Raw genomic sequence first — 19,176 nt, 5'->3', positions numbered from 1 at the left:
TGGCCCATTGACTGACATAAGGATAAAAATTAATTTAGACACCTTTTGTAAATTATGACGACCTTATAAAAAATCTATCCAAGAAAAAAAAAATGATCAATGGGTATCCAGTGATTGGAAAAGTGCATTTACAATTCTCTCATGTTATTAAACTTATAGTATTCTTTAACTTTCATTAATTATTTTATTAACAAAATTGTAATTGTATAGTATATTTTTTTTTCTCTTAATAACACATACTTTTTTTAATTTTTTATTTTAATAATCTTTTTTATTTGGATTAATTCTGTTTTTAGAAAACAGTTCAAACCAATCTTTCAATGAAATTTCATATCAATAATATCTGATATCTAGTAACTTATTCTTAGTTTACTTACAGTTAAATATAATAAATTTCGCAATTATAGTAGGAATAAAGAAGTTTAACTAATAGGACATAGTTAAATTAAATTTTTACTCTTTATTTTGTGGAAAAAAAAATGTTTTGATATTCATATTTTTTGTAGAATATTAATTTTGAAGAACTTGTAATTCAACGTTGAGTAATTTACGCTGAGTAATTTTTTTGCCGTATTAACTTATTCATTCTTTATTTGACTTAGCTCAAATAAATTTCCCCATATAATCAATTTCGAACAGTCCAGTAAACATATCTTAATAGAAAATTAAAGGATTTAAGTTTCCTACTCAGAATTTTAACACTTTAATCTTTACACTACTATAACAAACCATAAATGAAAATATTGTTTCGAATTATTTTCGTAAAAACAAAAACAAAGTTTACTCACTGTCCCTTCCTTGCACAGGGGGGTTGCTTTCCCAGGAGCGACCCATCATAATAATTAATTATCGATTTAGTGCTGTTTTAAATAGTTTTCGATAAAATTATAATAATTTGAATTATTATTAGTAATGATTGCACTAAAATTAGCAGTTTGTAATGCAAGCACTTTTGTACGTTGTAAGAACTAGCGTTTTTTTTTTATTTTTACTGCATGTATTAAATGTAAAGTCAATATCAAAAAGAGAATCATAAGAATTTTAATGGTCAATTTTATGCAATAAAATTTCAGGAATAAAAAGGAGTTTGCAAGTGTATTTGTGTGCCCTTCATGATATTAAAATATTTGTTAGTAAAAGAAGTAAAGACCTTTATTTTAGAATTAAGAAGTTAAAGTTTGCTTTGAGGGGGACGAGTATAGGTGATGGAATGTAGCTGTTTCAAAAAAAGATCCCTTTCCTCTCTTTGTTAGTGTATGGTAACTTGAGAAGTTAACGATATCCGGTTATGCGTTTCTCACATCCCACCCTGTTGGGGGTCAGTTCTTGAGAACTTCAGACTTTTCCAATATTTTGTTATTTTTCTATGCTGTGAATCGATCTCCCCTATCATCAATTTCAGTTTTAATTTCTTTCCTTATATTGCTGACGATTATTATTATTTAACATTTTCATAAAACCACTATTATGTTCAATTGTTCGTAATAAGTTTTTCATTGAACTGTTTATTTTTTTTTCTAAAAAAATAAATAAGCAAAAATATAACAGAAAAACGCAAAATTCTCATATTTCGCAGATTACGAAAAGCAATACACCGTAAAAGTCATTTACAGATCAAAATTCTGTTTCTAAAATGTATCTAACAAAAATCTTTCAACCAGATGTGGGAAATTACAAAAGTAAATGAAAAATAAATATATAAATAAACTCTAATTTTTAAAGAAAAATATTTTTTGATTTAATATCAAGGTCTTATTTGATAAGTAATATAACTTGTTAAAAATGGAGAGAGTGTCGCTTTTTATGCTTTTTAAGTACAACAAAGCATCATAATTCTTTGCACTTTTTTGGATTTTGAAACTCCTTGCATCTGAACAGTCCAGAGCTTGTAAATGATTAAAATAAATCAAATTCATTCTCATTCATGTGTTTTAAAATTAACATTATTTAAATTAAAATTAACATTAAAATATTATAAAGCGAGAAATCAGTTTCAACCTGCCATAATTTTAACAATTGATATAATAAATCGGTAACTTACTTAATTAACTATATTTCGTGGTTCGTGCAATAATGAAGAAAGCTAAAATATAAAAAGAAAACTATAAAAGAAAAATTAACGGTAATTAAATTGTTAAATCTTCTTATTTCGCATCTTCATAAATTATTAAAATTCAGTTCTTCTCTCATCTGGACACAAATGCATTTAAAGTTAGATCTTTTGTAATTCATGCATTTAAATTTTTTAGTGTCTTAATATTTATGAGTTAACTCAGAAACTTCTAACCGTATTTCATTTCTTAAATTAGCAAAAAAGTTCAGAAGGAAAAAATAATTAATGTACTCAGTTTTTATTTAATTTTGAACTAATACAGAAAAATTTATGAACGGGCAATGTTTAGGGAGGAAAACTCCTTAATTCTTTGAGTAGAGAAATAATAATACGTTACCATACCATGCGTTTCTTTCCAAATTAAAAAATCGTTAGGGCGTAGCCAACGGAGTTAAATTAATGCCGTATGCGCCATTGCCAACTTCAATCTACTTTTTATTATCTGTATTTGGTTTTGTAGAGCAAAAACTACAAGATTTAGAAAAATCAAATTACAATGGACTGTAGAGAAGTGTACAGGGATTACGATGGAATGAAGAAAATGTATGATCGATAATTTGTTTGAGAACTATTAACTCCTACACTTAGTGATAAAAAATATCGTATGAGCCGCTCTGCAGGACACAAAAATTCCGCTACAGAATTGAAATTTTCTTTTTCTGAGCAAAAACAACAAGATTTTAAAATTTGAAATTACTATGGTTTATAGAAAAAAATACAGAGAAAATTTAACATTCGATAATAAGTATTATTAACTCTTATACTTGTAAGAAAAAATACTATATTTGGATGATCTGTAAGATGAGAAAATGTATGATCAAAACTACCAAAATATTGCTAAATTTACCATAATTCTAGCTCTATGGAAACACCAAAAAACTCGATAATTTTAACCAAAGAGTTTTGGTAATGTTTTAGGTTAACAATAAAATAAAATTTTATAATGTTTGTTAAATTTTGGTAAAATATGGTAAATAATCATGTTAGCTAAGAACATTTTCTTCTTATAGGCCTTTATTCAATAAAATTAACTGTTCAGTTATGTATTTTCTACTAAATGTGTGGTAATAAGAACTATATTTGTGAAAACCAGAATTTCTGTTAAACCCTTACAATTTGAATAGAAAATTTATCAAATAAATGGTTTAAATACAGGATATATTTTAATTTTATTACCCAAGTTATTTTTTATTTTTTTTAAACCAGAAATGTCAATACAGTTCCGTAATTTTACCGAATTTTTTTCTTCGTATTCTCCACTTAAATGTAATTATGCAGTTAAAATTCGATGAGCTAAAAAAAAAAAACATTTTTATATGTAAACCTAAAACGAATTTTCTTTCAAATTCCAATTTATTTGAAAGTCATTGCTAATTTAAGTGTTCATTCGTGAATTTTTTCAGGTATATTTTAAATATTGACTGTTTATTCATTTTTGCAGAAAATTTATTTTTTCGTCAGGAGATCTTTGCCTTTTTTTTAATTTTGTAAGCTCGCACTGAATTGTCAATTAAGAGTAGCGAAAGAGAGAGAGAGAGAGAGAGGAATTTGCATGTTGCAAGATATAAATCTTAACAGTTAAATTGACATTTTTAAAAATAAATAAACCTAACGATAAAAAGTATTCTCAGTTTAAACTGTTAAAATTCTCGTCAACAAATAAAATAATTTCTCAGCAATTTTTCTTGTTTTATTGTTCTAATACACAATCTGTATTCCTTAGGTCAAATCTTCTTTAAAGTGCAGATGATAATTTTCAAGTTGAGGTAGTCCTCGAATTCGTTACGATTAGCATTTTAACAAAACATTCTTACATAACGCTACTTCACTTGTACATTTTAAAAGCAAAATGTTCAGCGTTTCAGTTTAAAATATTGCTTTTTAAGGGAAAAAAATAAAACAAGGATTTAAGTGAAACAATTACGCGGGTAGGTGATCGGAAACGGGGGGAGTCAGAGACTCCCTGTTTTTCTTTTTTTAATTTTCGCATGGAACAATTCCTTAATAGAAAGAGTTAATAATATATATTAATAATACATATTAATCTTATAGAGAAACAGGATTTTATTTTTCTGCACAGCAAGTCAAAACATTTATGTAAGCATTATTTTCAAGTGTAGAAGTATTAAAGTTTTTCTGAAAAAAAAAAGCATACAAATAAGTTTTGACCTAATGCAATTATTTAATTTCGAGAGTTCGTTTATCGTTGGTAGTTAACTAAATGTTTTTGTTATTTAATTTACTTTTCCTTTATAACACCAGAAATTGTTTTTAATAATTTAAAAATAAATATTGATCTTAATTTGAGGACATTTTACTGTCTGAAATCACAGGACACGTATTTTTAAAAAGAATCATTTAAGTGACCTTGTTTCCAATCCTTCAAGTTAAGGGAAAAAGAGAGGGGAAAGCGAACGCTTAGCATTTTAAACCCCCTCCCCCGATTCTAAGAAAAAGTCTCTTCAACCAGGTGGTCCACTTACCCCAGACGCCAAAAGATTCAATGGTCGCCAAACAATTTGAAAAAAAGGGGATAAATAATGGAAATGGTCAACTTCAAAAGAGGTCTCCTTTCTGTTTTATTGCAGGAATGCGATACACAACAGACTAAGGACAAGTAAGTAAACTTTTATTCTTTAGCTCATGTTATATTTTCAGTACACTATTTATTAATTTTTCACAAATAGTTTGTTTTTATTTTCTTTATTTAGTTTTTAGTAATTATATTTTTTAATCTTTATATTCTACAAGAATGTTTCTTCGTAAGATTAGCATGTAAGTTACCATTTTAGTTTTAAAATGAATTATAAGTTCCATTAATCCTAACAATAGAAAAATGATTTTCTATAGCTATTTAAATCAAATGCTTCTTTATTTTTTTAAAAAGTTTTTAATTTAATAATTATTTAAATTAATTTACTTACTTAGTTTAATTACCTTATTTAATTTATTAAAAAAATCGGTAGTCATTTTTTACCAGGACTATGTAATGACGGCCTCGTTTCACCTTTTGCTTCAAATAAAACTTCTGAAAAAAAATGGTATTAACATTTTCTAATTTTTTATTAGTTTATCGTATAATTTAAATTTAATAATTTTCTGATCAGAGTTTTTTAAATTAAAAACGTTTAACAATCTAAAACTCGTCTCACACTTTCTTAAGTGGAAAAACTGTCTTTCTAAGTTTGCTTTTGTTGCTTTGTAATTGCTTTTTATTAATGTTAAAATTTTTTTTTTTTTTCATGGATGGAAATACTATAAGAAAAATCTTTTGGAAGAAAGGTCAAGATGAAAGGTAAGAACATCTCAAATCTTTATATTAAGGGTAAAATTTAGGATTAAATTTTTAATAAAATTAGGAAATTACTTTACTGTTATTGAAGTATGTTTTTTAAGACATTTTTAAATTTTTTAAATAAATAACGCATAATTTAATCTGCAAAAGCATTTTCTTAAAATGTCTTTTAAAACTTTTTTCATATTTTTGAAAAACTTTATATTTATAACGAACGTTACATTTATATTAAACGTTACATTTATAATGAATGGTAAAAAAAAATTTTTTGGCCCATATCTTTGTGTACAAAATGTACAAGAAATTTGATTTTAGGTAAACAGAAATGCTGGAACTGTCAGGAATGAAGTAATTTTCGGCCAAAACATGAAAAAAATCTTGCAATAAACCTGAAATAAAATTCATTCTAAAATTCACGTTAACACTATGCAGCCAATGAGGTTAAAAGTAATTAAGATAAAAATCTACTTTATTATCCCATAAAAGAAATCTACTGCAACATATTTGCATTTTTTTAAATTATTTAAAATAAGAATATTTTTTTGTGGAAATAAATTTAAAGTTCTTTTTAAGTATAGAAATATTTGCAGCATAATATTTTTTCTTTCTTCATAGAATTAAGTTTTCTGTTTCTAGCTCTTTTTCCAGTTCTTGTGCAAATTTTACTATTTATCTAAACTTATTTATCTTTTTCTTAATATATTATATCATTCTCTATCTTAAGATTTATAGAGTTGTTTATTTTGAATCTCTTCCTGTTGAACTTTCACCTATTGAAATTTTATTTTTAGAAAAGCATATTTTCCGTAAAAAAAAAGTAACTTTAATTGACGGTTGAATGTACATATATTTCTGATGATTACTATGTAGTGCAAAAAATTTATCTAAATATTTTTTGAAATTATAATGGAAAAGGCAAGGAATTTTTTTTCTAAAATTAAGGGTAACCCGGACAAAAGTAATATATTGGTCTATTTTAGTATCTATAATTTGAATAGACTTTGCCGGATTTTTTTTCCATTCATATCTTATTCCTTTTCTAAATTTGAATTAGAGAACAAAATTTAAAAAAGAACTTATTGTATAGAAATGAGTTCTAAGCAGTTTTTTTCCCTTCAATTTAATATTTTTATTTTGTTGATTTTTAACAGTTTTTTCCCTGTTCATATTCTAATTATTTTTCTTCCTTTCATGAAAAGTCCGGAAATTCCGACAGTGTGAATCAACTAGAATGGCTGAGTACTAGAACTAGAATGAACGAGAACCAACAGAAAAGGTAAGAACATGATAAAACTACATTTTAACTCAGTAGTACCCATTCTATAATTTGTGGAATCTATTTTACAAATTCATAGCAAAATTAGAAAATCTACTTCATATTCTATATGTAGAACTGCAATTTTAATAATTTCTTCGACTGTAATTTGTATTAAAATATTTTCAGATTATTAGTAAATAATTTTTATGATTTTAAAGGAAAAATTTTATAAGGAAATATATTTTTTTTTAAATCTAAAATTTTTTTAATCAAAATACCTGTTTTTGATTTTCAAAAGTACTTTCCTAAAATCTTATCTGTTTAGTCGCCTAAATTTATTACTTTCTTAAAAAAGTTTCAGCTTGTTTTTTTAAAAATTATGCCTATACTAGAATTTCTTGATTTGTTAGAGGGAAATTTCTTTTTTAGTCAAATGATTTGATTTTATCATAGCTTACATGTCATTTTAATGTAAATTTCTTTTCATAATTTTTAAATATTAAAAATTTAAAAGTAAAAATTTATTATAAAATAAATTTAAAAATTGTTGCATAGCTGTTATTAAGTGCTATGTACTGTTATAATGCTTAATATATATATATATATATATATATATATATATATATATATTTCACTGGTTTTCAACTTTTTTTTTCAACTGGTTCTCTTCAAATTAAAATTTTTTATGTATAAAAAAATTTAAATATTTTAAAAAACCGTTTAGTTTAAACCAACCTATCTTGATGGCATAAAATTTATATTCTTTAGTTAGTTTGTAAATTCATTACAAATGTAGAAAATCATTCCTCTTTATCGCATATTTTAATAACTTATGCTTATGCTTATGACTTTTAATACTTAATGGAGTATAGTTTTGAAGGATCATATATTTTTTTAATTGATAGAAATTTTAATCAAATAACATATTTTCAGATTTTAAAAGTACTATCTTAAAAAAATTTTCTTATATTTTTTACATGTTTAAAAACCTTTAGTTTGTTTATTTCCTTGAGGTTAAAATTTCTTTTAATTAAATAATTTAATTTTATATAAACTTAAAATATTTTCACATATTAAAGTAAAAAATTCGTTCATAGTTCTTAATCGTAAAAAAGTTAAATTTTGTTTAAATAATAAAAATATTAACATTACATAACATATTAATAGCTACAAACTATTTTGGTGAGAATGTATTCTTTCTAATTTAAAAAATATTAAAGTTTTGCTATCAAATTCTTTATTTAAAATGCATTTTTATGTTCAATTATTAAACAGATTGATCTGTAGTTACAAAATGCAATATATAAGCATTGTTAAGCGATATATACCGCTTCAATTAGTTTTCTAACTTATGCATTGGAAGCATAAGGTTGGGAAGCATTTTAAAAATTAATAGTTTATAACAGGTGAGTTTACAGTAATGAAGTTTGGTCACCACTTTTAACATTTTTAAAGTCAATCATAGTTCTCTCTATTTTTAAACTAATTAATTGTTTCATAATACTGTAAAGAGAAGTTTTATCCAGGTTGTTTCGTTAATTCATAGGATATTATTCATAGCTGTTTTAATATTTGATGCTGCAATTTTTTCAATCCAAATGAATCCGCTACTTTACACATTTGCAATAGATGTTACAAAGTACAATGGAATTTTATAAAATTAATACTTAGTTTTATTACAAGCTGGAATATTCATTTTGTGCTGTTATTACCTTTTGTTACAATCAGCTAAAATTTATTTTTGTGACAATCAATGCTCGCTAGTAAATAATAAAAAAACCCAGGTGGTTTGAGCAACTTTATTAAATTCTATAACGTATGATATTTATAAGAGAAAAACTAAATTGTTGAAAATTATTGGATAGAATTTTTCTTCGAATATTTCCCTGGGATCAATAAAAGTATTTTTTAATTGTTAGAATTAATTGATATTATAACTTAACCCAGAATTAAAATGCGTCAAAAATTAATTAGATATTTTGTTTCTGTACATATTATTTAATAAATCTGCTGTAAAATAAATTGGTTACTTTTTTGCAGGAAAACTAGATTCATTCTGAAATAGGATGTTATAAAGAAGTTATTGTACACTTATGTACTTGTTTGTATTTTGATTTGTTATATTGAAATAAAATAATATTCTTTTCTTAAGGTCCTGTTTTATTTTAAATTTTATGCATTTTATTCATATTGAAATTCCAGCTTTATTTATTTCAAATCATAGAAATTGATGTGTTATTTACAGGTACCCAGTATATATATATATTTAAAAATATTTATGATATGTCTTGTTTATCTATTATTGAATATGAATAATATTGAATGGAAAGTTAGCCAATATTAAATATGAATAATATTGAAAATAAGAATAATGACTGGGCTGTGGCTTTGTTTCTATCAAGAAAAGTTAATTGTAGGTTTAATATACATAATTATTTTCATTTTTTTTTCATAACTTAAATAACTTATACATTAAGTCGCAATATGTTTTATCTTAGAATAAAATTTTTATTTAATTTTACCTCATAATGTGTAAAAAAATGTGAACACTCAATTAAACACACAATGTTTTTATATGATTCTACTTTTAACTTATTGCATTTATAATTGATTAAAATGAAATAGAAAAGAAATTTATTTTATTATGTAAGAAGATTCATTGGATGATAATTTATTATAAATTAAACAATTTTTTCCACCATTTCGCTTTTTATATTAGCATAAAATTTTTTGCATGTAATGGCAGTTATTGTTTTATTACAATATAAAAAGTTAAAATACAATAAATTACTAGAGCTGATATCAGTAGAGTAAGAGAAAACAATTTATGTTCCTTAAATAAGAATTATTATCAACAACATGCAGCAAAAAGTCTTTGAAATTTAAGGAGAGCTCTAATAAATAAGTAAGTGACAAAAAAATTGCCGCGACACCTAACATAAAGGTGTGATACCGGCAAGGATGGCATTAAAGTTTTCTATCGAACCAAGTGTGAGGTGAGTTAAGGGTGGTATATCAGCAAATAAGTTCGCCTAAACATCTGATATAAAGGTGTGATACCGGCAAGGACGGCATTAAAACTTTCTATTGAACCGAGTTTGAGGTGAGTTAAGGGTGATACACCGGCAAATAAGGCAAAGAAGTTCGCCTAAGCACCTGAAATAAAGGTGCGATACGGGCGAAAACGGCATAGACGTTTTCTAATCAGCCAACAGTTAAGGTGCCTTAACGGCAAGCGAGGCAACGACGTGTGCCAGTGAACATATTCAGCTTTTGATAAAAAGGCAAAAAAGACAAACAAAAGGTACAATAAAAGCCTTTACGGCAATTTTCTCTTCATTCTGTGAAAAAAATTTTTTTTCCCGGTATTAAACAGGCAAAAATGGCAAAGCAATCCAGAGGCAACAAAATAGTCCCGGTCCTTCAACGATTGCCGTCGCTTTGCCTGAAATGCCATGCACTGGCCCTCATTCTGGCCCAGATTTCACTTTATTAACGGAACCGATACGGCGATGAAAAGCCCGCCGTAATGGCACTTTAGGTGTGCCGACATTGTCCCTTCACTAGCCCAAAAGTCGTGTGCTTGTTGGGGCAGTACGAGGATAAATAATTTCATCAGTTTTAGGAATTCATCCCAGATAGTGCTCTTTCTTTCCACGATATGTGATAATTAAATCGTATGAATACGAATCGCAATGTGTGATTTTTAAATTGCGAGAAGTGTCATAATGTATTACTTCCATTATTTTTAACAAATAAAAGTTTTACATTATACAAATTATTTCCCAGCATATAATCATAAATTAATATAAAGTAGTCCATGTAGGCTTAGTACGGTCTACTTGATCATCTGACTGCTTTGCAGAATCAATAAATGAAAATTTTATGATTTTGTAGAAAAACTGCTCCTCAATTTCAAACATACCAAACTCAATCTGGGAAACAAATCTTTTTACAGAAGCTGTTGACATGGGCAGTACTAGGATAAATAATTTTATTAGTGTTAGGAATTCATCCCAGATAGTGCTCTTTTTTTCCACATTATGTGATAATTAAATGGTGCGAATACGAATCGCAAAGTGTGATTTTTAAATTGCGAAGAGAGTCACAATGTTATTTTTAACTCTTGTGAATATGAATCGTGACCTATTTTTAAATCTCTTAAATATGGAATGAGACGATTTTTAGATCATGTGAATATGAAACACAATGAGTGATTTTTAAATTCTGAAAAAATTCAACTTGCGCTAGCACATGGAACTTAAGAAATATGCACATGTATTCAATTATTTTTCTGCAAAAAGGCCATGCATTTAATAAAAAGTTACACTTCCTGTCTTTTTAAAATTCTTTCTGGGAAGTTGTCAATCTTGCAAGGAAAATTATGATTTTTGTGAAAGTACTGATTTTACAGCAAAGATTTTTGTGAAGGTATTGTGTTTGCTAGGTTAATTACTGGAAAAGTATCAATAAACGGTAGAAAATCCACCTGTTTTAGGTCCTGGATTAGTTTAAAAAATAATGCTGTTTTATAGAAATAATTTCTCACTAAGTTTATAGATTTCAAAAATAACATTTCAATCCACCATTTAAGACTTTATGTAAGATGTGTTCTGAACAGTCCAGTTTTCTCTATAAATGGAATGAATACAATTTCAAGTAGTGCATGTCCTTTGAGTTTAATGAACTCAAGATAGTCGTAATTTTATAATGTAAAAATGCCACAGTGTACAAAAATTCCTTTTTTTTTTGTATTAATCAATTAAAATATTGTTAGAACTTAGCAGCCATGTTATTCAAATATATGCTAATTTATTAAATGAGCTCTTATTAAAACATAAAACAACTAAAAATAGCAATTTTAAGATTTTATGTTTAAAGTCAAACCTTAATATTTCAAACTTGAAAATGGAGACAAAATATTCAAAAAATCAAATCAATCATTATGATCAAAAATCACAAGTTATCAACATAAGAATAAAGAAAAAACACCTTCATACAAATCTTTTTAGAAAGCAGCTCATTTTACACAAGCATTACGCACAAGAAAATACAATTAAAAAAGATTTCACTGCTATTTAACGAAAAAAAAATTTAATCCACCCTCTGACAGAATCAGAACTGGAAAAATGTATGTGTTATAGAGACTGGAAAGTTTATGTGTTATAGTTTATGTGATTGTAATGCCCATTGGAAAAATCTCTGGATTAAAAGCTAAAAAATGCATACTTTTATCATTGAACACCACAGCAAAGATCCAACCATATGACCAAGGGATAATACAATACATGAAAACGAATTATTGAAAAGAAAATTATTAGCTATTATGACAAGAAAACAGAATTTTTGATCAAGTTCTTGGAAGCTATGACTTTGCTTAGAAAAGCACGAAAAAATATTTCTGCAAACACAATCAATAACTGTTTAAAACAGGGTGGATTCAGCACAATTGTTACAGAAAATGTTACACAATCAAATGAGGAGTCTTCTTTAATGTTATGAAAAAAGGAGGGCACATGAATGAAAATAATTTTCATGCTTTTGTAATGTTGATGAAAATCATCATACTGCTGATGCTATTTCTGAAGAAGGCATAATTGCATATATTTCTGAAAAAAATAATTAAACTTCAGACGAAGAAGAAAATGAAGAAGTTCTTTGACCTACTATTTTAATGGCTGATGCTGCTGAATAAAAACTTCAGAAAATTTACTCTCTCAACAAGAAAACATTGTGCCTTTTTTTAAAAAGCATTTTGCTAACGAGGGTAAGCATCTTCTGGTATAAATTGCTTAGAAGAGAATCGGCACTTCTGGAATATATGTGAAAATAAAAAAAGAAACAAAAATCAATTACAGTCTATTTCAGATCGAAATAAAATATATAATTTCCATAAAATAGTGGAAAAATTAGTAAACATTTCTAGGCTTATTTTAATTTGTTTAGTACATAATAGTGTTGTTTTCATACATTTACGAAGTACATCATATGCATTGTTAATGAATAAATTGCTTTCATGAAGGTCAAACAAAATAGAATCTGGTTAAAATGAAATAATTATGATAGACTCAACCGATTTTATGTTACTGAGGTTCACCAGCATGACAAAAATATAAAATACTTTGTTGATCAGAAAAAAGTGTCAATCAAATAAATATCAAAATTAATTTACACATTAATTGATTTCTTACCAATACTGCTGTAATCTGAAGCATCAAACGTGTAAAAACAATTTGTCCTCTCATCTGGTGCATCTTTATAGCAAAATACTACAAAAGTAAAAATTTTTGGTAAAATAAAATTCCTTTTTCAACAAAAATGTTTTTCCTATTTAATAAAGAAATTTGAAACACACAGTCAAATTAGCATATCTAGAAATTTTTTGTTCAGTGTGCTATGTTTAAATTAAGAATTTATATGCCCTGTCTAAATAATATACTGTAGACTCTCTAATATCTGTACAGCTTGAGACAAGAGACTTTGTAAATTTTAGATTTTTCTTTTAATTACTTAAAACTTTTTTTCTTAATTTATATCCAAATGTATTAAAATGTTAACACATGACAGAAATATATAATTTAAAAAGCAATTAAAATCCAGATTTTTTTCTTGTCAATTTGTGAACAATCATACTTTTTGCTCCAAAATAAATGAAAAAAAAAATCTACCTTATCATTACATAATTGATTCAATTTTAGATTGTTGTTGTTGTTGATTCAATTTTAGAATTTATATTCAAAATTATGATTTTAGTTTTAAATCAAATTCCTTTTTCAGAGAAATGAAGAAAAAATTTAAACAAAGCACACTAAGAAAATCATAAAAGTAATAGTTAACATATGATAAAAAAAATTTATTTTAATGCAACAATGGGAAAAAAGAATAAATTTGACTTTCACTTTCTTACTCTAATAGTCACTGACACTTTCTAGAGGGGAAAAAAATAAAATACAAGAAATTATGAATATTAAGCAAAAAGGAATTCCTAAAGAATATTTTTCACTGAATCTTTGTCAAGCATTTCTTTAAAAAATTGAAACTCCTGAAGAAAATATTAAAAATAATGAATTAATTACTTTTGCATCTTGCCTTTCCAGCAAAGTCAAAAACCATACAAATATGTTTTTTTTTATACCTATTTAGAGGGAAAATAATATTTAAAAATGAGATGAATAAGTTTTTAATAACAAAAATTATTTTTTGAAAACAGCAATTGGCAGTAGTTTATTTACTCTCTTAAATTACTGCAGAGTTAATAGAATTCAAAAATTTAGGACTGTTTTATGGAAAAAGAATTAGTGTGTTTAGTATCAAAAGAAATTAAACCCTTAACTGTTTTGCAACCATGGAAAATTATAATATAAAATTCCTTGCCATGCACAGTTAATATCTAAGTTTAATAAAATAATGGCAATTTCCTTTATATTAATATGTGCATACTCCTTTTCTAAGAAAATTGTATCAGCAAGTCACATTTTTTCCTATCACTGGTCTTGCTCTTTTATTAAATACAAGCACTCACAATAAAATATGAAGAATTTTAGAAAATCAACATCTAATTTTCTGTACACATGTAGAGTAAACCAACCAGTGAAGGAACACTACCCAGTAAAGGAACATTTCATATATATTGATTAAAAATAAGAATTTGAAAGCTTTTCTTCAGATTGATTGGTAACAATAGCCTACTGCCAAACAATAGGAAGTCATCTAGCAATGTTTTGGATTACCTGGTCATATAGACTTCTCTTGAAAAATTTTTGAATTTGTTATTATTTCTGCAACACCTTGTTTCTTTGAAAAAAATTATAAGGTGAGTGTTTGTATTTATATGTTTGAAGTGGAATTAATTGCATGTAATAGTTTTATTTTTCTCACTGTGAAAAAGAGAATTCAAAATATAGTTATTGAAGTTACGTTTTATTTTTTTCAGCATCATAGCATAATCAAGTACTGAGATAAGGGGGTGTTTATTCACTGGATCACCAAACGATGAAAAACCAGTGAAGGAACAAGTGTTCCTTTACTGGTTTTTTTCTAAGTTAACGAAAATGAAAGAAAAACTTTAATTTTCTTGTATCTTTAGTGATGTTTTGCATCAAAAGTATGTTAAAAATACAAAAAACAACTTCCAACCAGTGGAGGAACAGGCACGTTCCTTAACTGGGCATAGATTTCCCAGTGAATGAACAGTATGTGTTAACCAGTTTCTGCCCAGGGTCATAGTTATAGGGACAGTTCATTTTCACCATTATAAATAAAGCTATTCAACGTTTCGCCTCTTTTTCTACCCCCTGAAGAGTAATGGCTTCTCCCTACTTATTTAAACCGGTTTGGAAGCATTTTTCAGCCAGCTGCAGACACGTAAACTGCGCCATTTTCGTGATTTTTTCTTGCTGAATATCATTGTAATCATACAAAAAGGTTTTAAAGGTAAGTTTAAATATTTTTTCAGAATTTATATTTCAGATATTCTATTAACAGATATCTGAATTGTTTTAAAATTATTTTTACTTTTATTAGTCAAAATAACAAATTTAAACTACTGTCCTAAAAATAGGACGCTGGACGGATTTATTAAATTTTCTGATATTTATTTTATTTCATAGGTGCTCAAGATGTAGCGGAAAAAAGTTTTTAAAACTGCCGAAGAAGCTGTAGAATATCTATTTTCAGAGGAATTAGAGTCCGAAATTATTGCTTTGCCACCTGAAGTAAATGAATTAACAGATGAAGGTTTTGATAACACTGAAACTCTTGACCTATCTGAAAGAGACGTTGTAGGTAGTATTGAAATTTCTGTAACTTATGAAAACTATGATGATCATAGAGAGAAAGATTTATCAAACAAAAGTAAAAAGAGAAGTTGCTCGGAATTAGGATCAAATACACGTAAGAAAGGTAAAAAAGAGTTAATAGCAGATTGGAAAAAAGTTCCACCAAATAATACTTTTTCTGATAAAAGTAATGCCTCAAAAATAAACTATGAAAAAGCTGTAAGCAATTTAGAGCAGTGTTCCGGACAGGTACCGGTCCGTGGATCAAATGATACCGGGCAGCCCATTTCATTGAAACTGAATTTAAATTCCTAGGTTTATACCCCAAATTAAAAATATTTGTGTTCCATTAAAATTTTATTTATTTAAAAAAAAAAAAAAAAAAAGACTTCCGAAGGTAGTGACGTAAATTTTTTAATGTTTAAAAGAACCAAAAAAAAAAAACACCGCAACTATTTTCTTTTTCAATTAGTTTTAATTTTAAAAAAATTAATCATTATAACTGTAAATATCATAAATAAAACATGAAAGCTAGGCGCGGAATATACATTGGAACTAACGAAGAACTTCGTCTTCTCTCTCGATCGTGACTCATTGACTTAACGTTCTAGGAAGTTAAAATGTTAAATCACTTTATATTTATTTTTTGGTGTAACTCTATTTAATTCAGAAGGCATGTTTAAATATAATTGAATTAAAATTAATAAATCAAAATAACCCAAAATATAAACAATCAACGTCCCCCCCCCCCAGCAGGCCGTGGCAAAAATATCAAACATTGACAGGTCCGCGGAGATAAAAAGGTTGGGAAACACTGCTTTAGAGGGTATATCACCCGTAGAAGTTTTTGAAGAATTTTTGTCTCCAACATATTTGGAGCATATTTTAACAGAAACAGAAAAATACGCCAAACAATGGAAAAACAAACCAGATTTTTCCTTAACAACTGAAGAATAAAAAACATTTATCGGTTATTTGATTTTCTCTGGATATCATGCACTATCAAGTGAACGTGACTATTGGTCAGATGAAGAAGATTTAATGGTTCCTATAGCAAAAAACTCAATAACTAAAAACAGATACTTAGAAATAAAATCTATGATGCATTTTGCTGATAGTAATGAAGCTAAGTCCCAAACAAATGACCGAGCTTTTAAATTTCGAAAATTAATTATTGAAATGAACGCAAATTTTCAGAAATGGGGAAGCATCTACAAGCATCTATCTGTTGATGAAATGATAATTCGATGTTACAGTCATCATTACTTCAAGCAATACATTAAAGGTAAACCCATAAGGTTTGGGTATAAGATGTGGGCATTATGTGGGAACAATGCAGGGGTCTGTCTAGGTTTTTCTGAGAGGTACCTATTTTGTGAAAATTTAGACATAATTTGGGAAAAATTAAAAATTATATTTAAAAATCAACAAAAAAATATGGATTTATCGTTTCCTAAGGGATACAAAATTAAAATTTTAAGAAAAAGTATTTTGTGAAACTACCGTTTTTCCTAAAGTTGAATTTGTGAAACTACCGTTTTTCCTAAATTTGAATGTGTGAAGGTACCGCTAAATGGTAGTAAATTCCGCCTGGACAGCCCCTGAAATGGTTACTGCTTATAATTTTGATTTGTATTGTGGCAAGGAAGTTGTCGATGCTGCTTCTACAGTGGTTCTTTCAAAAGAGCCTTTGGGAACTCAAGTTGTAAAAAAAATGCTTCAACCAGTCACTGATCCCAATACATACCGTCCAACTGCTACGGAATTTCCGTAGTTTCAGAAATCTTCTTTTCAGACGGTAGCAAAATTAATGTCCTAATATTTAAAAAAAATTTATTTTAGCGTAACTTGTCCACTATTACTTATAAAAGTGCAGGCCATATGGCTAGATTCTTAAGTTCTGATAAAAGTTTTATGAGAGATCCATCTGCTTTAAAAATTTCTACTTTGGTTCGCTACCACTAGAAAGAATTATTTTCAAAATCCTCATAAGTTGGAGGGTATGCCAATAGTCATATAGTATATTTTGATAATTTTTTTCTTCTAATTCTTATAATTCGTTAGTTGATCTAAGAAAGAGTGGATTTCGAGCAACAGGAACAATAAGAAGTGACAGAATTGAGCATTGTCCCCTTGAAATTGATTCTACTTTCAAAAAGACTAGCTGTGGTTCACATGATTTCTACTTTGATGTGAAAAATAAAATTACTGCGGTAAAATGGATTGATAACAAATGCGTTACACTTGCGACAAATTTTGACATAATTGAGCCACTAACATCTGTTTCAAGGCGTGAAAAAAATAAAATCGAGAAGACATGCCTAGTAAACAATTATAACAAAAACATGGGTGTAGATTCTCATGATTGGCTCTTAGAGAAACATATCATAAAAATCCGTGGAAAAAGTGGTATTGAAAAATGTTTACCCGAATTGTAGACATGACTGGTGTAAATACCTGAGTTATTTACAACACGGTAAATGCAGAGAAAAAGAGTATCAAAGAAATAAGGAGACATATTGCAATAGCCTATCAAAAAAATAAGGCAACACTGGACAAAAACAAATCGGTAGACTAAGTTATACAATTTCATCTTTAGTGAAGGTAATAGACACTGTTAGACGAGATGGAGTTGGCCATATAAATGGCAAAGAGAAAAATAAAGACGATGTCAAATGCAAAATTGTTCTTATTTCTTATATTTTGCATGAAATGTAATGTAACACTATGTACAAATTTTTTCCAAATTACCATAAATAGTGTGAATATGTTTTAAACTTAATAAAAAAAATGTCAAATTTATTTGTGTTTCATTTTATTTTGCATTAAATACTAAAGTTCAATTGTTTGGGAAAAGAAACGTAATCAAGTAACTAAAAACAGAGGAGAATTACTAAGTGTTCAAAATCTTTCATATTCACGCAGCGTCCTATTTATAGGATATTAATTATCTCAGATCCTAAATTAATGGTGTGGAGTTTAATTGCTTATTATATTAAATTTAAGTGTTCAGAACATAATTTTAAAAGTTTTTAACAAAATTTCAATTTTAAATTAAGTTGGGCGTTAACGGGTTAATATGTTGCCACTTTACTTTTCAATTCATGATTACAAAAAAAATTTAACATTTTCCAAGTATTTGTATGTTATAATTTCAAGAATAGGCTTGTTTTTAGATATTTGTATGGCATATAAATTCATAAAGAGCATTAAAAAATAACCAAAATTAAGTGTTCCTTCACTTGGTCTCTTTAAAACAATATTATGTAAGTTCGCTAAAATTTATTTACATTATTTGCAATTAGTAACAAATATGCTGACACTGTCATTTAACAAAAATTATGAATTTCGAAATTAATATGATTTTTTAAAAGGCAAGCGAAGCTTTACCCTAGATAAGGCTTTAAAAGAGAATCAAAATAAAATCAGATAACTTCTGTGAATTATTTAAGAAAAGAATAAGTTTTGCTTACCTCCATAAATAATCTTTCCATTAGGATTAAAAGTAGGTCGGCAATATTCTAGTCCAGCAACTGTTTTCAATAGTTTGAAAGTTCGAATGTCCCACTTTTTTTAAATAAAGGAAGATTCATAATACATGGAAAAAAAGTAACATAAGTATCTTTAACATTGCTTGTTTTGGGATAGATCATGATCAAGAAAAACAACTTTTGTTAGTCTTTATCAGGGATGCGGGTGAATAAGTCCAGGCCAGCTGGTTTTTATTAAAAAG

At 27.1% G+C, this 19,176-nt stretch overlaps 1 protein-coding gene and 1 long non-coding RNA gene across 5 annotated transcripts in view; one reads left to right on the top strand and one right to left on the bottom strand.

Annotated features, from left to right (window-relative positions):
- Positions 1–19,176, bottom strand: part of mahj (LisH and WD40 domain-containing protein mahjong) — a 161,543-nt gene that overhangs the window by 11,895 nt on the left and 130,472 nt on the right. For all 4 annotated transcript variants that reach the window (XM_087154784.1, XM_087154786.1, XM_087154785.1 and 1 more), the window contains 2 exons: positions 18,917–19,010; positions 12,858–12,935 (listed from right to left, as the gene is read on the bottom strand). In XM_087154784.1, coding sequence (XP_087010910.1) covers positions 12,858–12,935; positions 18,917–19,010 — 172 coding nt within the window. The remainder of the gene's footprint in view (positions 1–12,857; positions 12,936–18,916; positions 19,011–19,176) is intronic.
- On the top strand, positions 5,346–8,817 carry LOC147801174 (uncharacterized). Its single transcript, XR_015430346.1, has 3 exons — positions 5,346–5,408; positions 6,608–6,684; positions 8,707–8,817. It is a non-coding gene; the product is annotated as an uncharacterized LOC147801174 (long non-coding RNA).

This window comes from Parasteatoda tepidariorum, chromosome 11, assembly GCF_982258835.1.
Source record: "Parasteatoda tepidariorum strain Cologne lab strain chromosome 11, Ptep-v5.0, whole genome shotgun sequence".
Classification (NCBI taxonomy): domain Eukaryota; kingdom Metazoa; phylum Arthropoda; class Arachnida; order Araneae; family Theridiidae; genus Parasteatoda; species Parasteatoda tepidariorum.
The sequence above is the reverse complement of the archived record's forward strand: the minus strand, read 5'-3'. Positions and strand labels throughout refer to the sequence as shown.